The sequence below is a fragment of a genome, unplaced genomic scaffold (genome assembly GCF_019419815.1).
Source record: "Pyrus x bretschneideri cultivar Hongxiangsu unplaced genomic scaffold, Pyrus_bretschneideri_v1 Contig12, whole genome shotgun sequence".
Lineage (NCBI taxonomy): Eukaryota > Viridiplantae > Streptophyta > Magnoliopsida > Rosales > Rosaceae > Pyrus > Pyrus x bretschneideri.
In genome coordinates, this window is record NW_025999413.1 from 7,399,891 (window position 1) to 7,422,872 (window position 22,982).

At 36.8% G+C, this 22,982-nt stretch overlaps 2 protein-coding genes across 3 annotated transcripts; both read left to right on the top strand.

Annotated features, from left to right (window-relative positions):
* The first annotated feature begins 6,349 nt into the window (after positions 1-6,349).
* LOC125474473 (GBF-interacting protein 1-like) lies at positions 6,350-15,171 on the top strand. 2 transcript variants are annotated; one of them, XM_048578266.1, is made up of 10 exons: positions 6,350-6,584; positions 7,975-8,018; positions 8,227-8,332; positions 8,787-9,254; positions 9,377-9,556; positions 10,590-10,992; positions 11,665-11,962; positions 12,258-12,416; positions 13,220-13,702; positions 14,289-15,171. In XM_048578266.1, the coding sequence occupies exons 1-10, from the start codon at positions 6,422-6,424 to the stop codon at positions 14,580-14,582; spliced, it is 2,598 nt and encodes an 865-aa protein (XP_048434223.1). In that variant the 5' UTR covers positions 6,350-6,421; the 3' UTR covers positions 14,583-15,171. The 2 variants fall into 2 exon arrangements, with proteins under 2 accessions (XP_048434223.1, XP_048434224.1); XM_048578267.1 differs by having other exon boundaries at positions 10,593-10,992.
* A 4,293-nt stretch (positions 15,172-19,464) lies between these two features.
* On the top strand, positions 19,465-22,088 carry LOC125474474 (U-box domain-containing protein 3-like). The gene is made up of 2 exons (XM_048578268.1): positions 19,465-19,870; positions 21,034-22,088. Exons 1-2 carry the CDS (start codon positions 19,521-19,523, stop codon positions 21,857-21,859), a joined length of 1,176 nt encoding a protein of 391 aa, XP_048434225.1. The 5' UTR covers positions 19,465-19,520; the 3' UTR covers positions 21,860-22,088.
* Positions 22,089-22,982: the final 894 nt, after the last annotated feature.

Consider the following 22,982-nt stretch of genomic DNA (forward strand, 5'->3'; position numbering starts at 1 on the left):
CGACGCCTGTGAATTAATGGACTTTGAAATGATGACCAATCTCAGTGAGGGGTGGTTTCGGGATTTTGTTTTGTCGGTCAAGCTCTCCAAAATTTCCAAAATGGATGTGATGTGTACACTTTCTTTGTACTTTTTCTCCGTTTTTTTGGTTTTCGAACATCGAATTAAATGAATTAAAGAATATCAACTAATAAAATTTAATAATAATGTATAAGAAGTAAAAAAAGACGTGTAGATAGCACGTCCCTTTCTAGAATATCAGATGCTTGCAAACAAGGATAAAAATAAAATAAAATCTTCCAATAGCACATCCCTTTTCAGAATATCGAATGCTTGCAGACAAAGATTAAAATAAAATAAAATCTTCCAATAACACATCCCTTTTCAGAATATCGAATGCTTGCAGACAAAGATTAAAATAAAATAAAATCTTCCAATAGCACATCCCTTTTCAGAATATCGAATGCTTGCAGACAAAGATTAAAATAAAATAAAATCTTCCAATAGCACATCCCTTTCCAGAATATCGAATGCTTGCAGACAAAGATTAAAATAAAATAAAATCTTCCAATGTCTAGTTACTGACACGTGGCGAAGGGATAGCGATTAGCAACTCGGCATATTGATCAAGCAGAGGTCACACGTGGCGTATCGAGTGGCATCTTGAGAAGTGGCACGTGCGCGATTACATTACCCTGTCATTAGACCAAGATATTGCAATTTTTTATGTTGAAAGAGAAAATTGTAATACTTCGCTATTTGTCTTCTTTTTTCTTCGAAAAAATTTCAATTGCGAATTTGATACCTATCGATGTCAAATTTTCTATTTCTTCAATGTATTTTTTATATATGATATTTGTAAGATTTCAGTGGTAAATGACGGATTACGAAGCTTTTTTAAAACTAAAAACTAGATGTCTCGAGTTCGAAACTCACTGCTGGTGTGAAAGCCAGACTTGTGGCCAGGGAAGACTCAAATGCCTCTATAAGTCTTCATGGCCCCCAAAATGAGTGGATAACATTGGTTTACCATCAGTTGTCCTACTTTAAAAAAAATAAAAGGGTGAATTACATAAAACTACCACAACTATTAGATCAGTCACAGTTTCACACCCTATTTTTAAAACATTTCATTGTCATACCTTATCTTACAAATTTGTTATAATTTCATACATTCCGCCAGCTTGTCTATCAATTCTTCCGTTAAATAGTGACGTGGCTTGAAACGGGATCCACTTTCTATTAAAAAATTAATTAAATATTAAAAAACTAAAAAAAATAAAATCATTTAATATTTTTTTTTTGCATGAAGGACCCACCCTTATCCCCCTCACCTTTTTTTCCCCATTCACTTGTGTCTCCCCCCAACCTTCCTTCAACGCCAAAACCAAAACCTCTCGCCGCCCTCTCTTCCTCCATCTCCACCTCCCTCCCATGGCGCTCCTCCTTCTCCCCCTCCATCTACACATCCATCACCTTCACCAAATTAATCCTTGTAACCAATTTCAAACAAAATACCCCAATTCCACCCAAACCCTAACCCTAAATTTCGAATTCGCCTGTTTCGAAGAAAGTTTCAGATTTTTGGATTTCAACTTTCAATTGATTTGGGGATAATAGCTAGCTCTGAGAGAGATTGGAGATGATGAGGTGATGCAAACGAATGACGCAAAGAGGTTGCAGGAGATGAACTAAAAACATTGATGAAGGAGACGAAGCGGCGAAGGAGGTGATATCTGCTAGGTTCTTTGTGGCCCAATATTGTGTGAGAGATTGCAGCGGTTATAGCTTGATAGCAGGGACCGAGAGCAGGAAGAGGAAGAGTGGGAGCTCAAAGACGATCAGAAGATGTAGGTGAACAGAGGGAGCGGGTGGAGAAGTTAGGGAAATGGAGTCTGGGGACAGTGTACAAGACGGTGCCCGACGATGGCAGATGCAGATGCAACAAAACCAAAGAGATTGTGGGTTGCTTGCTCAAACCGAAGAGAGAGAGAGAGAGATGGTCACCAATGATAGGAGGGAGACATGGGCAAATGGGGAAGAAAGGGTGAAGGGGATAAGGGTGGGTCCTTCATGAAAAAAAAAAGTATTTTTTTAGTTTTTAATATTTAATTAATTTTTAATAGATAGTGAGCTCTGTCTCAAACCACGTCATTATTTAACAGAATAATACAAACTGACGGAATGTATGAAATCGCAACAAATTTATAAGATGAGGTATGACATTGAAATGTTTTAAAGATGAGATATAAAACTATAACTGACTCAATAGTTAAGGTAATTTTATATAATTTATTCCAAAATAAAAAGATATTTATAAGATAGAACCTAATATTAGGTGTCACTTATTTGCCAATTCTTAGATTATAGAACCTAATATTAGGTGTCACTTATTTGCTAATTCTTAGATCTTGGCTTTCCGATTTATACAGAGAGGCCACACGCGATGTAGCACAGACCTTGATGGTCCTACCTCCATTCAATGTTAATTTATGGGTAAATTACATTTTACCACTTCAAGTTTAAGGTTTATTGTAACCTCATAATCTTCAAAACATTTCACTTTCATACCTCAAGTCCTATTTTATTTTAATATAATACATTCGTTACATTTTCCATCCATTGATCCGTTAAGAACTGACGTGGTTGCCAAATTTGTGCCACGTGGCAAACAAATAATTTTTTATACATTAAAAATATTATGATAATTTACCCTATAAAAAAATAATTACAAAAAAAAAAAACTTGAAAACCCATAATCCCATTAGTTTGTACCACAAGAGTGACCTTAGTTTCTATGGAAGTGTGCTATCTCCACACCTATTTTTACTTTTCACACATTCTCTTGATTTGCGATCGTCGAATCAAATAAATTGAAGAGATCAATGGACTGAAATTAATAAGGGATGTGTGAAAAGTAAAAATGACGTAGATACCACATCCCTATATGAAACTGCAGTGAGAGATTGAAGGCGGTAATGGTAGAAGGCTTGGGTTGGTCTTGGGCCTCGATATTGGACCTTGCGTTCTTAAACACTGACCAATTTTGTTTTTTGTCTAATTTTATTAACAGGCCTTTTAATGTCAATACGTTTAAACAAGCGGGTTGGCGGCTCAGGCCTGTAGCTCAATTTGTTTAGTGACTTAAGCTCAACATTACATTACTTAAATCACATTTGTTTGTTTCTTAGTTTGATTTCCGTCAAAGACGAATTTGAACTACATTATTGCTAACCCATTATTAAGCTTAACCCACTACCCCATCCCTATACTGTAGATAATATCATTTGTATTTTTTTTTTTTTTAAATTTGTAAGTTTAAATTGTTGCACGGCTAATTACCCATTTGTCTTAAAACAATCATGAAAGAGGGAGACATGGTCAAACACACAAACTAAAGAAGTTGACTGGTGGAGAAAAAAAAAAAAGATTTATCGAATTAATCATATAGTTTGTAAAGTTGACCACTAAAGTTAGGGCATTATTGCATGATTTAGGACTTTTTTTTAGGTAGTATGAACTTGATAAGGATACTCTCTTAAAAGTGAGATCTTCTATGAACTTTCTGCCACCTCGTATTTAAGCACACTATTTTATAATGTTGGCACGTGAATTAACGTTAAATTATAAGATGACATAGAGTTTATAAAGAGTTTGGTTCTTAAAAACATCATCTTTGCTAATAGTAGATAGATTAACATTGTGGTCGTGTATATTCTTCACCACCCAAGTATATATATTAATCCCATTGCTTTTAATATGCATCATGGCAATCGTACCTTTTTAACAACTCAAGTATATTCGGATTACATTGGTCTTAGGATAAGCTAAATAATTAACCTTTTTAATTCTCTTACATTCATATGATATTTTGCACTTTTATTAAAAGGCTAATTGCACTAATAATTCATATTGTTATTTGAATTTTCACTTTCGTTGATGTTGTTTATATTTTGTATTTTCATCCGTGTTGTTTCATTAGGTTAATATTGGTAATTTAATCTGTAAAATTCATTTTAACTTATCAATATTTTGTTCATTTTTAGTGAAAATATGCGTGCAAAATGGATAGAAATTAATAAACTTAATCACCTGCTGAATTGATTTTTTTTTAATACAACGATATATTTTTATACTGAAGGAATGCGGAAGTTCGGCTAAGCTACATAATGGGCATCCAAATTTGGTATCAAATTCCCCATACGAGATTCGAACTCAAGATCTCTCACTTACAAGTGAAGACGAATATCACTAGACTGTAGTACTGAGTAGCAAATTGAAGTTAAAACCAAACACATTACAAAACTAATTGGGGAATGGTGGAGTTTGGTTAGGGGGTTTTCTACTAATTTGGGGCAAGGACGTGTTATGGAGCCAGAGATTTGGAGTTTTCGTTTTGGCCTTAAGCTTGATTTGGACAAAGGTACATCTACACTTACTATTGAGATGGACTGAGTGGGTGTTGTCAACTTGATTAAACAAAATATAACAAGTGACTTTCATCCTTTGCATACAATTTTGAGGAGTTGCAGAAATATAATGGGTCAGCTGGAGCATCATCTGTTGAATCATAAAATTATGCTGCTAATCATTTAGCTAGATGGGGCTGCGATATGAATATGAGGGTTTGAATTTTTCATGATCCTCCTATGTGGATTAGGATGGTGTCGATGAATGATTTCTTATGGATTTTCAAGGCTCGTTTTGTCTGTTCGGATGTTGTTTCTTAGTTTTGTTTGAGATTTTTGATCCCGTTATTTTAACCAAAAAAATAATAATAAACAACAACCTAAACATAACTAAAAGAAAGAAAATGCAACAAATAATTATGGGGATGACATGAAATAGCATGAGGCATGCAGACAATACTCGACCATATTCTACTTTTTTGATAATGCTATAAAACCCAAAAGTCGTTTGTCCGACAATTTCCGCTTTCTATTACTAACTTATTCTCTTTGGTTTCTTCCAATAATTGAACATATGTTCATTTTGGGTAAAGAAATAAGTTTATATTTCTTTTCTTTCTTGGCCAATATATTGTTATATCAAGTTGTAAAGTCTATATAGTTTTCATCCAGACTTATGAGTTGTTTACGATTTTCAGTCTATATGCGTTTTTATGAACTTGAAATATGATCATGCTTAATTTGAGTGATGCATATTTTTTAGTTGTTTGTGCGGCTTTCGTCATTTGCTTGTTTGGGCTCGTTGGTTTTGTTACCCATTTAGGCTTTTGGTGTTTTAGTTGTATTATTTGAATTTTTCCAATCTGATGAAGTTATTTTGATTAAAAAAAGTATTCACATATTTGAGTTAGGTTTAGCTAGGAGAATGTCTTTCTTCTTGAATTCGAGTTTGGCTCTTCTTGTGCATGTATCAACATAGTATAGAATATCATTTTGTTAGGAGAATAAAATCTTATAGGTGGTGGTATATTGTAGATCTAAATGTAAATAAGTGGTATGATACTCAACCTAAAAAAAAAAAGGTATGATTGAATTCGGGATCACATACATTACGAAAAGTGCACAATGCATTCATAAACCCTTTTGTAATCTAAACTACATATTAATAGAACTCTCTTTGTTAACTGAAAAATGATGAAATGATTATTTAGTCTTATATCATAACAAAAAAGTTAAGGGCAGTAATGTAATTTCATAAAAAATTTGCTATTTTTTGTTTAAACATCAACAACAAGTGATTTTAACATCTCTAATAATTTTTTTTTTAAAAGAAAAAGAAAACCACTCCCCCAACTCCCCATTCTCTCACTAAGCGTCTGGAGGAATAAATTTGTTATGAACTCGTCAATTTCAAGCTTCAAACCTGATATCTTTTATTTATAAGAAGTATAGATGAATATTACCATACTTGGTTTTAAGTCACAAAAAAATTGCCACTTAATCTCTAATATTAGGGCAAAATTGCCACTTAATCTCTAATATTAGGACAAAAATTGCCCCCAACTCCCCATTCTCTCACTAAGCTGAGACTTTAGTGCATTTATATGGTTGAATAATTTTTTTTCAGAAATAATTAAAATTAAGAAAAGGGCAAATAAACCAAAAAGCCCTACACTCAAAAAACACTTTCATTAGCTCCCTGCTCCCTTTCTCCCCCCTCTCTCTCTCTCTCTCAATTCTCCTCCCCCTTTTCTTTCTTGTTGTTGTCTTGTCACAGGTCACTAAAAGCCCCAAGCTTATATTTTTCTCCCCTTTGAGATTTTCTTGTTTATTTCAGTACATGTTTTATATAGCGGCCATCTAAAAGCCCCAATCCTCTAACCCCAGCAATTCCTTTTTCTCCATCGAAGTCTCTTTTTTGTTGTTGGTCAGACTCCATCAAAGTCTCTGTTCTCACATTCTCACATACACTCCAGGTCTTCTGGGTCCTTTCGCTTTGTGGGTTTGCAACCATGAGTGGCGCTGGGCTTAGGGTTTCAATCCCCAACAGTGTGAGGAAGACGATCCAGGACATCAAGGAGATCACCGGCAATCACAGTGAGGAGGAAATCCACGCAATGCTCAAAGAATGCAACATGGATCCTAACGAGACCGCCCAGAAGCTTCTCTTTCAGGGTAACCCACAATTGTGTCTTTTTTTTTCTTCTGCTTTTGCTTCTCCTTTGCTCGTTTTTCTAATTTGGGATTGCCTTGTTTTGCTTTTGGTGATTTGGCATGATCCGTGCGTTAAAGTTCTGATTTTTTCTTTTGGGTCGTGTTGGTTTGGTGATTTTTTTTGTGGGTTTGATTTGATTTGATTTTTTATTTTGGTTATGTGGGAAGTGGGAAATCAGTTGGGTTTTTGATCTGCTGTAATGGGTTTTCACTGTTTGTGTGTTACTTTTATGACGGCTTAGTTGGATTCTGAAATCATTAGGAATTGAGCTGGTTCTATGTTGGTTCTTAGCAATCATGGTCAGGCAATTCGGAGTGATTACGGCAACAGTGAGATGCATTTGTGTAAAATTAGGGTCTCTATTTTACATTAAACTTACGTTTATATTTGGAGTCCAGAAGTAAGCTACAAGCCTACAGCTTTCACTCATTTTTTTATTGAAGTTGAATACACGTTCTCTGTTTGGAGATTCGAAGAAGAAGGTGAAAAGGAAAGTAAGTTCAGGATTCATTGTCGTTTAGGTTTGAACATTTTGAAAGCTACATTCTTGTAGAAATTAGTTGCATTGGGCACAGTGAAGTCATCTGCTTTGTCATTTCCTAAATTCACTCTCCCTTTGGATGAAGAGAAATAGGAGGATTTTTTTAAGACTATTCAGAGGTTTGTTCAAGGATCCCTGGAATAGAGTTGGATTTTTGGCTTCATTGTGGTCAGTTGTATCCGTAGGGATTTTCCACCGTACTTTAGCTGGTTTCTAGTCTAGTCTTGCCTTGGAGTTGTGAGTGTTCTAAATAAGGTAGTGTAGGTTTATGATGGATATTTGGGGTGAACTTTTGCTCACACTTTTGTGTTATTAATTTCAGTAAAATTGATATACATAAAAGGTTCTTAATAGTATTTTCTTTAGCAGACTGGCGAAACTAATAACAATGTTGTAGAACCATGTAGCAAGAAATAGCTTGGCTTTGTTGTGATGGATGGAACTTGTCAAATCTTATTACTGTGAATATCGATAATGTGTTGTTGGCTTCTTAGGTTAGTTTTCTGTCTTCTGGTTGTTGTTGAACTGCAGTGTGGGAACACACTCACACACGTCAAGCGAAGTTTCCACTTGTAATCTTTGCATACAATTGCATATATTATTCTCCTAGGTTCTCATATTCATGATTGTATGTTGTTGTGCACTTTCTATGTAGTGGCTTCTAAGGAACAAAGGTGATACCATGTTTAATGTATCTGTGTCTATCTCTTCTATGTGAAGGGTTATTGTTATTTAACATTTTTGTTGTTCTTACTCCTTATGTTTATTTTTTTCTTAACTGAAATAAAATTTTGTGTATGAGTATGCAGATCCATTTCATGAGGTCAAAAGGAAACGTGACAAAAGAAAAGAGGTAAGAAATTCTAATCCCAATTTAATTTTTTTCATAAGCCAAATCAGTTAATTTGGGAAACTGGTGGCTAAGGTAGTGAATTTTTAACATGTTCTATTATCAAGCATTTTTTTTAACAAAATTATAATGTGGTTTCAATACACGTATGCTGAGTTGGTTTTTGGTACTTATTATTTTGAATACCAATTAGTTGTCTTCTATCTTTCAGAATCTGAACAACAAAGAATCTGCAGAGTCCCGGTGGAGACCTGGAGGGCAGGGACGGGGGAGTAGGGGTGGTCGGGCGAATTTTGCACCTCGTCATATGCCACATGGTAAGTGACGCTCAAGTTAGATCTTGTGTCGGGATCAATATTCCCTGTATGTTTTCTTTATACCCTAGCAAAACATCTTGGTTCAATTATATCAATTTTGAATGTGTTTGTTGATTAAGATAAAATGTTATGTTTTTGTCTACTGACTATAACTGTAGAAACTTTTTCATCCAACTGCTATTTGTTTTGTGTTATTCTAACACTTCCGGTAGAAGGTTGCTTAGTTGTGTGAACTACACCTTTTTCTTTTCTTGGTGTCTCTAGCCATGCGTTGTGTGAAATTAAGGGAAAATTCTCTTTTCCTCTTCTACCAATATAATTATATGAGTGCACTTAATAGATTTCAAAATGCTTCTTACATGCTGCTCAACTGTTCCAAAAGTTTGACTTTCATTGTGCCACCAATATCAGTCATACCAGTCAAGCTAACTTTCTTCTGCATACTTCTTGTCAGATGCTGGTGGTGGCAGAAATTCTGGTCCTGCAACAGAGAATGGACCCAGTCAGGGTGCCGAGAAAGGTGTTTCTCCCTCTTTCCCACCCTCTCGTGAGACAAAAAATAAAGAGAGAAGTGTCGATGGGCCTACCAATGTGGCTTTTGGAAGTACTAGTGCTGTGCATCCCTCCCATTTATCTGCTGGAAGTGGTCCTGAAATAAGTTTGTCACCGGTTGGGGATAATTTGGGTAGTTCGGTCCCCCCAGTGGATGCAAAAAAAACCCCCAACATTAAATATGGCAATGAGGACTTGCATGAGCAGCCTGGCCTAAGCTCCAGTAGCAGCTCAGTGTTGCCAACCCCAGCATCTACATTGGCAGCTTGTTTCTCCTCTTCAGATCCAGTACTCGTGCAATCTAATGATTCATGGCTCCCAGGTTCTGTGGGTACAATTAAATGTGAAGTAGGGAGCCATCATCCTGCAGGTGAGTCAAATGTAACTGTTGAGAATATTAGTTTCAAAGACTATCCCCTCCGCCTCTTGTACTGAGTTGTCGGTTATAAGTTTATAACCCATGTTTGCATTTTTTGGATGACAATGTAACAGCTTCAGAGGTTGGTAGTTCTCCTGCACAAGTAAAAGTGGCAAGCAAGACACAGGGAGTTGGGAAAAGTCAGCATTCTGAACTTTCACACTCTTCATCTGCATCAACTCATGGTGGTTCAGGGAGTCGGCCCCCATCTAATTACAGTAGCCGGTCCCAACAATTGATTGGCACTCAAAAAGGTATGATATTGGTTTTGTTTGTTTGTTTGTGTGTGAGTGTGTGAAAGTATAAAATCCTATATGCTCTATGTCATAATGATTGTGTTGTGTCCTTGAAATTGTCAAGAGGTCATGCGGGTCTCTTTCAGACATTAGGGCCTTGTTTGATAGAGAGGATTGGCTTGGGTAGGCCTATTTATAATATTAAAGGTATTAAATGAAGAAATGAATGACAAATCATTATTTGGTCCAACTTGAAGGTTGCTCATGAAGAATAGTTGTCCCATTTCAACTTGGACAATAAGGAATTTGTCATTTATTTCTTCCTTTAAAATGCCTTCAATATAGTGAATAGTCCTACCCAAGCCAATCCTCTCTATCAAACGAGGCGTAGAGGTACCGTTAAAAGTTAGACTTCACCTCCAAACTTTCTCCCAAAAATGAGGGAAAAGGGAGGAAAATATGATGGCCTACCTTTTGCTTTTATTATTTTATTGATATTATTTTGCATTATACTATTACTCTCAGCTTAGTATTGGAGTTGTTCTTATATGTTTGAAGCATTCAAAACATTGACAATCGTCCTTGAACTTTTGGGTCCTTATGTGCGTGTTAATTGTGGCTTCTGATTTTTGCACAGCAGTATCTGCTTAACTAAGGTAAACTTAGTCGTGGTCAGAATGGTTGACTGACATTCTTCTGAAAGAGACCCATGGTTAGCTGCTTGACAAAATAGAGTTTTGTCTCTCTGCTTTGGTCCTTATTGCTTAATTCACTTTTAGATGCTTTATTTCTCTTTTGCAAAGAAAGAAATCAGAGTTCGTGCAGTTGTCAATAAATTTGGAGATAATCGGTATCATGATACAGGGTGAATTTCTAACTAATGGAAAAGTGAAATCAATCGTAGAAGACATAGTTCCTAAGTTGGTACATACGTTTTCTCAAGAAAAATTACACTTGATGACTAGCTGTGTTCTTATTTGGTTAATAATTTATGATAGCTTTGGACTTTCTCTGTTTTTGTAATTTTTTGTTTTTTTTTTCCTGTCTTCAGCAGTTGGTACCAATAAAGAGTGGAAACCGAAACCAATCAATTCTGCTGTTGTTCAAGGTCTGGGAACAGCTGGTGCTGCTCCTGCATCTGAGGTTTCTGCCGATTCTGTAGAGGCCCCTTCTCAGTCACAGCTGGTTTCAAGAGTCCTTGATTCGGAAGAAGCAACTTCAAAACTGCAGAGAAAGCTAGAGGAATTACACCTTCCTCAGCGCAAAGTAGTTATTCTTCCAAATCACATACATGTTCCAGAATCTGAAAGAACCAAATTGAGTTTTGGAAGTTTTGGGGCTATGTTTGGTGTAAGTACTGGCTATGTGGGTTCTCCTGAGAGTGATAAGAACTCAACACCTCACTCTGAGACTTCTCAGGTTGTTGAAGAATCTGTGGAGGAACAATCCTCAAGGTTTGTAGTGATCATTATTTAGTTTACTTTAGCATGATGCTTATGTTAGATGCAATTTCATTTGCAAGGAACTTTATGGATAAAGAAGATTGAATCATTGCCCCAGATATTTGGAGCATGTTCTCTTGTCAGTCTGCTTTTAATTGGCTTGTGTTTGAACTTTGACCTTGGTTGAGACAAATTCTTGACCAATTCCATACCAACTAAAGCTTTTTCACAATCACAGTAAAGCTCCAAACCTTATCCTGGTAGGAAATCTTGAGTTCAAATCTCTGCAATTTCGACATGCCAATATAAGCTGAATTCCACATGTTGGGGTTTAGTATGTGAAAGAGTCCCATATTTGAGGGTGAATATTAGAATATAAAATAATTGTTGATCCAAATTCTAAGAGCTTACGCTTTTGGGATTAGTGGTGAACTAACAAACTTTATCAGATCCTAATTCATCCAATAAAGTTCATTTGCAAGCCATCCCTTTCCCTGCTTCCATCATTTTGTTTTAGCCTGTGCTTGGATCTAACCATTAGAGTGTACTATCAGTAAACACACATTCTGAGCCCTGTATTTCCATCTTTAGTGTGTGTGGTATATTCTTTTTATTATTATCGTCTAGTGAACCTGTGGTGATGTTAATTTATTACTGTTTGTTTTCCTTTCTTCTTGGATGCAGCAATCAAAATGCATTGGCAACTGCTGATGAAGGTGATTATCCTGATCATCCGCAATCACCTCAAGTATCTGAAAATATATCATCTGGTGAGGGGGAAGTATCATCCAGTGCAGCCCCAGGACACAATGAATCCAAGCATGACACTGCATTGCCGTCTGGAGGCCATCAGTTCTCGGTGGCTCATACCTCTCCGAACTACAGTTTTGGAATTGTGCCCCCAATTATAGGGAGTCAGCTTGCACCATTTGAAAACTCTGAGTCTCAATCACGTGATGTTTCCCGCCTTCCAGGCTTTGTAGTACGTTCTCAAACCTAAGCTTCCTATACTATCGGATATAGCCATATTGTAACTGCTTATATTTTTTTGCATGGCTTTAATTTCTTATGTCTAGAAGCCAATTTAACTAACCCTTGATCTGAATTAGTTGGAGTGCGAGTTTAAATGTCCAGTGACATTTAAAAGTTCACATGTTGATTGATGTGAAACATTTTCTGCCTGATCTGGTGTGAATATGAATTTACATTCCTTGCAAATATAATTTTCTTTGATTTTGCAATCAATTGATAGTGGCTCTAATTGTGTTTGTCAATAGGTGCAACCACCCTTTGACCCAGCAAGTTATTATGCCCAATATTACCGCTCAGGTGCTGATAGTGATGGCCGCCTTTCTCCATTTCTTTCTCCTGGGGTTTCCACCAAGTACAATGGGAATGTTGCAGTATTGCCTCAAAGTTCTCAGTCTCCCCAAGAGGTTTGCACTAATAGCACCTTCATTTTTTCAAAGTTAAGAGAGTTGATGGTTTGTAATGTAACCACATTGTCTGAGGTCTCCTCGGTACCATATCTTTATAGTTTTAATTGTTATCGATTAATTCTTAATTTGACTCGGTTGCAATTTCCAAAATTTGAGCACCGACTTTTCTGGATTGATTAATGTGTGTTCACTGCTAGATGTAATACTTAGTGAGAAAATTATAAAGAAGCCTATCCGGGCATGAGCTGTAGATTTCATCTTAATGTACATGGTCATTACGAAAGTGAGCCTTAAATTATATTTGTTTAAGTCGTAATTCTTTCCGTGTGTAGGGAAATCACCAATAATAACACCTGATTAATTTATTAATCTTTAAAATTTATGTTGTTCAGATATCTGATGTTAGACAATAGCAACTTTTTCATATTATCAAGTATCAACGAAAGATACATGTAAGAATGGAACAAAGGTGGCATACTGAAGCACGTAAATATCTGATGTTGACATTAGTAGTCCATTCAGTTGTTTTTTTCTTTTATCATGAAAAACTATGGTGGGCCTAGAATATACTTGTGAACGATATTGCAAAAATGTGTGTATGTTGGAGTTTGCTCTTCATCGGGCAGGATTAGTAATAAATTTCTCTGTTGGTAGTAGCTCATTTTCTTAGATAGGATGAAGTAGGGTTATTTTATGGATGTATTTACCTGTCTTTCCGTGATGTGTGGATGAACATAAGTAACGTGTTGCTTTTTTAAGATGCTTCCCGTATTCTGATGATATTTAATGCCTATTTTCAGGGCGGGGTTCTATCTGCAACCGGCCCAACACCATTGGTGACACAGGCTCCTGGGCTTGTGCAAAGCACTCAGCAGCCACTTAATGTCTTTCGATCACCAGCTGGGATGCACTTATCTCATTATCCTCCTAACTATATTCCCTACAGTCACTACTTTTCCCCATTCTATGTTCCACCTCCAGCCATCCACCAATATTTGGGCAATGGTGCATTTCCTCAGCAACCTCAAGCCGGTGGTGTGTATCCAGCTCCGCCAGCAGCCGCAGCAGCCGCAGGAGTTAAATACTCACTTCCACAATACAAAACAGGGACTAATACAGGGAACTCAGCTCATATGGGAATGGGAAGTGGTTATGGGCCATCTGGTTCTTCCCCGGCTGGTTATAATCAGAGTGCTCCCACGACAGCAGGAAACTCTACTTCTAATGAGGATCTTGCCTCATCTCAGTTCAAGGAAAATAATGTATACATCACGGGACAGCAGGTTGGTGTTTATCTTTTCCCTCGTTTGTGATGTCAAATATATTTGTAGTAAAAGATTAGAGCGTGATCTATCTTAATTTGTTTGCTACCTTGGTGAATTTAATTTTGACAGAAAGGAACAGTAGGATGTTTACAAAGCACATATCTCAAATGCACTTTTTTAGCTATAATTTTTGTATATTTTGTTTTTATTTATATTAACATGACAGCTTAATTGAATACTCGCTTTCCCTTTTATTGAATAGATTTCTTTAAGTTTGATATGATTGATTTTTTTTTAACTTTTCAATGTAGTTAACTTTCTCGATACCTGACAGAAAATAAAACTTTATCTATGTTTTTATCTCTTCTTTGTTAATGTTCTCTAAATAGTAAATAACTAAATACGTTGCAAATGGTTGTGTACTTTTTAATTTACCCTGTCTTATGAATCTGTAAAAGATAATCATTGCTAAGTGGTAATATTTTATAGTATCGTAGAGTGCTGGCTTTCCATCTTTTGTGTTTCTTAGTGCATCAAGTCCTGCCATTTTCCCCTTGATACCGAAATCATTGTTGCATGATATTTACGAATTGCTTTTCTACAGAGTGAAGGATCTTCTGTGTGGGTTGCAGCACCTGGCCGAGACGTATCCAGCTTAACAAGTTCGTTTTACAACCTTCCTCCTCAGGGTCAGCACGTGACTTTCACCCCAACGCAGGCTGGCCATGGTACCTTTGCTGGTCTCTACCACCCTGCGCAAGCAGTAACAGCAGCAGCTGTTCATCCGCTTCTCCAACAGTCCCAGACCATGGCCGGGGCTGTTGACATGGTGGGACCTGGGGGCAATGTTTATCAACAGCCTCAACATGCACAAATGAACTGGCCGAGTAACTACTGAAGCATTTTGTAAACTTCGAAAGAAGAATATCTTGGAAATTATTTTGGGCAACTCCAATTAGTTTGGGTGGAGAGAGGCATAAAGAAGATACGGAGTTGGCTTAGATTGAGTGTAAATCTGTGAAAGGAGGCTGGAAAAAAAAAGGAATTCGCCGATAGTATCTTCTGATTGTTTTAAGGACATAAAAGGTGCAGTCCACCTGTAACTGATATTGACCATTTTAGCTAGTCAGGGTAGGCATGGCAGGTCGTCTTTTTTCTTGCGCTGCTTTATGGTGTTACCATTTTTTCCGTTTTCGTAGTTTCGAGTCCTATCTGGCCTCTTCCCTTCAGTTTGTTCTACATTACTTTTTGAAGTTCTTGAACTTAGAATTTGCCGTTGAGTGGTGAGAATCTCTTTCCTTCTCTCTTTTATTTCCGAGGTCTTATAGGTTATGGAAGGTAAGATTATAGGCTGCTGAAGAATTTTTTGCATTCCATTGTCCTCGTCTTCCTGCTGTCTTACCTGTAAAGTGAATTTTGATAGCGAGAAACATCTGTATTGAACTGTTGTATTTGGTATAACAGAAGCAAACATGTCCATTCTATTAGCCGGCCCGGGTTTCGATGATGCTTCTCATAGTTTGCAGGCTTGCAAGTCGAATACTTTATGTTGGATGGAGAAATATGCAACTGAATTCAGATAATATTTGTGCAGAATGTTCACTTTCTGATATGTGCTACGTACGTTCTTTGTATTTTCCACATGCTGACTTCTGTGTCCGGACGCGTTTCTGCACACCAAAGAGCTTGGTGATTGAACAGCGTCGTTGTGCTTGATTGGTGGTATGATCGACCGGCGCTCATGGCAGAGAAGCCAAAGTTTGATGCCGTTTGATCGGATAGTCCGTCCAGGTGAGTTCAATTTAGTACGATGAGTTTGATGTGGCGTGACCTAAGTGCCTGCTCGACAGTATAAACTATTCTTTGAAACATGCCTGCCGGTAGCCGACTGTATCGGTCCGCGGACTATCCTTCGCTTTCCTGGCATTTGACCTTTTACTTGCTTAACGTTGTTAACTTCCAACTGGCCCAATCGGGGCGTACTACGAAGTTTTGGTTCTTGTTTTCATCGATGTCAACTGTGTTAAAAGGAAGCCAAGTGTGATCGATGTCTGACCATGTAGAACAATAGCCAAGCCACCATGTTCCATAAGTTTCTCAACGACCGTAAACTCAGACCGTTCTCACGGCGGATGCAACCCCCAGAAGCAGAGCCGGAGGTGGAGGAGGACGGTACGTCTACCTTGAAGATTGTCCATATCGGTGGAGGTGTTGAGAAGTACTACATGGCTACTCCTGCGGCGAAGATACTGGAGAAGCACCCCTCTTTCTTGCTGGCTAGGCCTGAGGTTTTTAGGCGGCCCTGGGACTCGGTAGTTAAACCTAATGAGATCCTCACGCCCGGTGAGAAAGTACTCCTTATTCCTCACCGAGCTGTGAGGAAGCTCCGGCGTAAAGTAAGAAAACCTAACAAAGAGCTTTCTGTCAACTCTTTTGTATCTCAATCTTCCATGGATGTCTCAACCGCAGCTGAGACAATTTTACGCTGGAAACAAGGTGCGGCGGTTGGTGAGCTAAGTGACACTTCTATTTGTAGTATTCTCAGAAGTAAGAGGAGTGTAGGCAAGAAACATGTGACATTCACTGGCATTGATGTCAAGCACCACGGTGGTGAAACCGAGCGTTCGAGTGAAAGCTCGAGCGCTCAATCTCACCGAAGGAAGAGGAGGGTCCGAAGTGCCAAGGTATGGCAGCCGTCGCTTATAGCAATCACAGAAACTCGTGAGAATGATCATGTGAAGAAATATGAGTGATGTTACCCTTCCCCTTCACCATAGAGAGTTTAATCATAATCATATAATCTTGTTTTTGTTTATTCAATGATAGAACAAGTTAACCATAAATTGTCGGCCTTGGCCGTTTAGTCTAATGAGTCTGAGTTCAAAACCCATGGACGATAGTTGTTAAATAAAAAGAAAAAGTATTACACGTTTCTGGGGGCTTTCTAATTTGAGTTTGGAGTCGTTTTAATCTTTTTTTAATGCATTTTATGTGAAATTATTTGAATTATATGATGTTTGTTGAGAACATATGTATCCAACATAAAAACAATAGTATGATCTGAATATATTATAATTTATAATAACATAGAACACCAAAGTATATGACAACATAGATTTTTCAAAAGTCTTAGTGGATAGAGTGCTGGGTTTTCGTCCACACGTCTCGGGTTTGAAACTCTTCATCTTCTTAAATTATTGTAATAGTTTCAAACTTTTTTTCCCAATAATAAAATTTAAAATAAAAACTTTTGCTTGCCATTTTGTTTTGGTCCTCTTTAACAAGAAAGAATCATTTGAGCATCCAACAATGCCATATGTGGCATAACACATAGAATGTACCAATTCCTTATGTCTTTTGCATAAGTACCATTTTTGACATGACTCAAACAGAAAGTTCATTCGTTTCGTTGGAAAGAATCAAAATTACGTCCAAGTATGATATATATTATCGAATATAACTATTGAAGGCGTGTTGAAGAATTCTAAACCCTAAATTTAACAAGTGGAACCAAACCACTTAGAACGATTCGCTAATTGCATTGGTTTACCGTAAATAAGAAAAAAATAGTAATTTTCACACATTCCTTTACATCTCTTACATACTCTTATTAATTTTGTCCATTGATTTCTTTTAATTCATTCAATCTGACAGCCGGAAGTTAAAAAAAATGTATAAAACATAAGAATGAATATTTAAATAGCACCACCAATATGGTCCTAGCGTGGTAGATCGTTATGGTCAGTCTTAATTTTTATTTTATTTTATTTTGTCAGTCTCATTTTTTATGATTTTGTGAAAAAAGTGATACTTTTATATAAAAAAGGGACAAAGGAAATATTCCAAATAAATTGTTTAGAAAAAGGAGGGGAAATAGAAATGTTTTGTTTTGTAAGTTTTAAAATAGAGGTATTCATCAATTTCCCCCTTAAAATTGTGACCATTAGCCAATTTCCCCCCTCAACTTTAATTTAGCCAATTTCCCCCCTCAACTCTTACAATTAGTCAATTTGCACCATACTGTTAATTTTTTAATTTGATCATAATTAAACAAGTGTGTGTAAGAAACTAAATAAGATGTATGTTAATCATGTTCCTATATCTCTATCCTATTACAAATAGATTAAAATTTAGAATTTTACAATTTATCATAGATAATATTATTAGTCATAATAAATCAGTATGGAGTAATTTTATTTGATTTTTGACTATACATAATTGATAACGAAAAGGATTGATGTGTAAATTTTTGTATGTGAATACAATTTTCTTTATAAAAGTGAAAGATAAGTTCAAGTAAATTGCGGAGAATCGAGCTTTAGTGAAAAAATGGCTAGTCTATTCATAATTTTCGACTCCTTATTAAGAATAACCCATTTTATTGAAATAGGTCTGATCCATGAGTTTAGGATTATTATTTCTTTTTGTTATTATTTCTTCTTCTACATGCTTTAAACCCGATTCATAACTTTTTCTTATAATCAACCCATATCACATACTAATTGTAATATGTTTTTGTACATTTTACCCCATATTATGCAAGTGAGTTTATGTTAATTTTAGTACTTTGTTGGAAGTTATTAGAAAGATTGAAAATTAAGAAAAGAATAGATGGAAAATAAAAAATAAAAAATAAATAACAGTAGGGTGCAAATTGACTAATTTTGAGAGTTGAGGGGGGAAATTGGCCAAATTAAAGTTGAGGAGGAAAATTGACTAATTATGTGAGTTGAAGGGGGAAGTTGGTCAAAATTAAAGTTGAGGGGGTAAATTGACCAATTGTCACAAGTTCAGGGGAGGAATTGATGAATACCTCTTTAAAATATAAGCAAGAATCGTCGGTAATTGTATTGGTGGGTGTAATTTGGACGGTTAGTGGTTGTCCTTACTCGCCTTTTTGTCTTCCCTCTATGTATTCTTCCGACCACAAGAATATTTTGTAGAGCACTATGCCCTATCATTTTAATAAATCAATTCACTTTCTTTTTTAAGAAACAAATCACCTTACTTTTGTATTAATATGAATTTACTTATTGTCAATACGATCTCTCTTTTGGTTCGAAGAATCTTCGGATATTGTTTGTGACCATTTTTTATTTATTGTAATCTTCTTTTAACTCTAGTATTAGTCTAGTAACAAGCGAAGATTTATAATTCATAATCTAAGTTCGAGTTTCCACATAGGTATTTGTTGGAGTCGTCAACTCTGCTTTAACATATTATTTGACACGAGAATTGAAAATACGGTGCTAATTCATATTGTACGGGAGCTACTCGAGAAGAATGATTGTTTTGTTATGAATGTGTCGTGGATTCCTCCTATATTAAATAACATTATAATGCTCTTTGATATCTAATATCCTATCGCTTATCCTCTAAATACAAATCACTTTAATTTGTTGAGCTAGTTGAATAAGCCTCGCATCCAAATCAAATGGATTACCTTCACTGCACATTTAAACATGCATTATCAACTCAGGTCGATATATTTTTAGAAGTTATCGTTACCATTTAAAATTTTAAATATTCTGTTACACACGTGTGAACAACTGACGTTAACATATCTGTTATAACATTGATGATCATACCGTATTCCAATTTTGGGGTATATCATATTAAATTTGACCCGTATTGTTTTCGGTTTTTGAAAAATAATCCCTTTTGTTTTGGAATTTCATATATTAATGCATTTTTATTGGAAAAGAGAAATTAAAAAAAAAAACCGAAAAGATTCTTCACCCAAAAAAAAAGAAAAGATAAAAAGAAAACTCCTCAATAACAGAAAGAGAAACTCGTGTGCTGTAGAGAGAGAGAGAGAGAGAGAGAGAGAGGAGAGATGGGGGAGGAGGAGCAAAGCTCAGTGGGAGTGGAAGGAGAAGAAGAAGAATTGGCAGAGAAGGTGGGGGAGGCAGAGACATGGAACCAAAGGAAACAAACCCTTATACTCGAAATCTCCTCAAAGCTCATCCATGGCGATCTCGAATCCAAGATTGAAGCCGCCAGAGATATCAGAAACTTGGTCAGAAAGTCTTCATCTTCGTCCTCGTCCTCGTCTTCCAAGACTCGCTCGAAGCTGGGCGCGGCGGGCGTGATTCCGCCGCTGGTGTTGATGCTCTGCTCTCCTAATCCGGATGCGCGCCAAGTTTCCCTCCTCGCCCTCCTCAACCTCGCCGTCCGAAACGAACGGTACTTTTCGCTGCTCTGCTTTTGAATTTCTCTCTGTTTATTGACTGATGAGATTTTAAGGATTAGGAATTGCTAATTTTGGCGGTGGGTTTTGTTTGCTTTGTGTTAATTTCGGGAAAGATTGAAACTTTATGCGTTCTGTGATTGTTTTGTGATCAGAGAGGAAATTAGTTGATATGATATGGGTTTTATGTGTTTTTTTTGGATTTTGGTTGCAAAAATGAAAATAATTGCTCACATTTATATCAATTAAATGGATTTTGATGAGGTGATTATCAAAAAAAAAATTGATAAGTTTGTTGGTGATTTCTTGATTGAGATTAGTGAGTACGAATCGTGTTTGTCCATAATTGTGTGGATTTGATCACTTCGTTATTTACTAGCTTAGGGAGGATGAGATGCAGAAGAACTAGATGATAGTGAATTTTTCCGTTGTTTGGTAACTGAGGAAGTTGGGGTTGGGCCAAAGAGTTGATACTAAAAACGGTTGTTGATTTCGGGAAGAATTAGGTTCCTGTCCGTTCAATTTACGGAAATTTCTGTCTCAAGGTGGTTATTAGAGGGGGAAAAAATGGAGAGAAAGAACATAGCTTGAGCATGTCAAATTACTTGAGGAATAACTTTTTTTGACAAGTTTTGATCTCCTTGTGCTGATACACTGGAGGATCCAACAGGATCTTGAAACCCTTGTTGCAAATGAGATGGAATGCCCAAGGCTTGACCAATCAGATGGCTTTGTTTGGATATCATATCTGATTGAAGGGTGTGAGGCCGCGGGTTCATTTTTGTCCTTGTTTGTTTCTTCATATACGTGGCAATGAAAACTTATGTGGTAGTTAATAGAGAGAACTTTATTCCCAAAGTTAAAATATTATCTCCCTCTTAATGCTTCACAAGCATCGTGATACCAGAAAATCACCTTGGGTCACGGTTATTGCGCTTAAATTGTGTCCTCCAGTTCTTTTCTTATCTCTTTAATGTGGGGGATTCTCCTCAACTGTAATCATGTGAATTCACAGTTATTATATGTGAATTTAAAGTGGTCCCAAGTTCTGCAATCGATTGCTCTTTGGTCGTTACCCTTGTTTTAGGTTATGGCATTTACTTGTATAATATTCGCCATGTCAGTATGACTTATTGGGTCCTTGTTTGATGCTAATTAGGAATAAGGTCAAGATTGTGATGGCTGGAGCCGTCCCCCCTCTTGTTGAGCTCCTCAAGTTCCAAAATGGTAGTTTAAGGGATTTAGCAACTGCAGCAATCTTAACACTCTCAGCTGCTGCACTGAACAAGCCAATCATTGCAGACTCTGGAGCTGCACCTCTCCTGGTTGAGATCCTGAGCTCCGGAAGTGTTCAAGGAAAAGTTGATGCCGTGACCGCCTTACACAATCTCTCTACCTGCAAAGAGAACTCAACTGCTATTCTGGATGCTACAGCTGTTTGTCCTCTCATCAACCTTCTCAAAGAATGCAAAAAGTACTCAAAGTTTGCCGAAAAGACTACTGCCCTTCTTGAGATCCTATCCAACTCTGAAGAAGGGCGTACTGCAATCTCAAACTCAGAAGGTGGGATATTAACCTTAGTAGAGACTGTTGAAGATGGATCCCTAATCAGCACACAACACGCGGTTGGAGCATTGCTTTCCATGTGTCAGAGCTGCCGCGACAAATACAGGGAACTCATTCTTAATGAAGGTGCAGTCCCAGGTCTTCTTCGACTGACAGTAGATGGCACAGCTGAAGCTCGGGAGAGAGCTCGTACGCTGCTAGACTTGCTTAGAGATTCTCCCCAGCAAAAGAAATTGGCCTCCTCCGTTCTGGAGAGAATTGTATACGACATTGCCACTAGGGTCGATGGAGCAGACAAAGCAGCTGAAACTGCAAAAAGGTTACTGGAAGACATGGTTAAAAGAAGCATGGAGCATAGCATGGACCGAATCCAGCAGAGAGCTGCATCTTGTACACCTTCGGATACTCAGTCTGCGTAATAATTTTGTTTGGCGGTAGGAGTTTCGCAAATCACTCGGTTAAAAGAGTTTTAATCTGAATCTATGTATTTGTTTGGGCAGTTAAAACTCTGCACCCTGCTAATTCACCCTCCAGGATGAGTTAGAAATTACTGGAGTTGAAATGTTGGATTGGAGTAGGGGTGAATTGTGAGTCCATTGTACATCTCAAACTTTGTTCATGTATATATATAAAAGTCACTCTTTGATATTTTAGTGCACATTTCTTCTAACCACAAGTGAAAACAAATTCACACATTTACCCTTGCACTGGAGATTTTGTCTTCGACTCTCCCTCCAAATCCATCTCTTTCGATAAAATGAGAAAACTATATAATTGAAGATCGCTTGTATTCAAAGCAACCCCAAAGTTTGACATGTTCAATAGGGAAAATTTGCTTTTGACGAGAATGTTACTGTGCCATTATCCTAAACCATGGTCAATCACGCATTGGGCATTTTAATTTTGACAATGTGATTGACTTAAGATACCGCAACAATAACATTTCTCGTATAATGGGATGTCCTTGTGATGTTATCTCAAATCAATCACACATTGTCATGTGTTTTAACTTTCTCACATGAAAATGTGCGATTCACTCAAGAGATTGCCCCCGGTAACATTCTCCAATGACCCTAGTAACATTCTCCAATGATAGTGTTATCTCAAGACAATTATGTACTGTTATGTGTTTTAACTTTCTTACATGATAATGTGACCCATTTGAGAGACAAACACAATAACATTCCCCATGTAATGGTAATGACATGTTGGATCTTGTAAGGCACAATTGTCCCATATTGACCAAACACTTGAGCAAATCCATATTTATAAAAGTGATTGAAAAGTTATGGGCCAAAGTCATGGACCATGGGCCTTGGATTTCGGTACATAAGTATTGTTTTTGTTTTCTATGTCTAAGTTTTTTCCGAAACGATAAGACTATTTACTGAAAACAGTCAACTTTTTTGAAAGAATAAGAGTGAATTTAAACAGTCATAACTGTTGATGCCAAATATGGTTGTAGTATAAAAAACATAATGAATTAATTTGCAATGTTTTCCTTCTATTTCTTTCATTGAGAAACATGCCTCAATTTGCCAA

Coding starts and splice junctions, on each gene's coding strand:
- LOC125474474 (XM_048578268.1), top strand. CDS start 19,521: ATGGGGGAGGAGGAGCAAAGCTCAGTGGGAGTGGAAGGAGAAGAAGAA. Junction 19,871..21,033: donor CTCGCCGTCCGAAACGAACG/GTACTTTTCGCT, acceptor GATGCTAATTAG/GAATAAGGTCAAGATTGTGA.
- LOC125474473 (XM_048578266.1), top strand. CDS start 6,422: ATGAGTGGCGCTGGGCTTAGGGTTTCAATCCCCAACAGTGTGAGGAAG. Junction 8,333..8,786: donor ACCTCGTCATATGCCACATG/GTAAGTGACGCT, acceptor ACTTCTTGTCAG/ATGCTGGTGGTGGCAGAAAT. Junction 12,417..13,219: donor GTTCTCAGTCTCCCCAAGAG/GTTTGCACTAAT, acceptor GCCTATTTTCAG/GGCGGGGTTCTATCTGCAAC.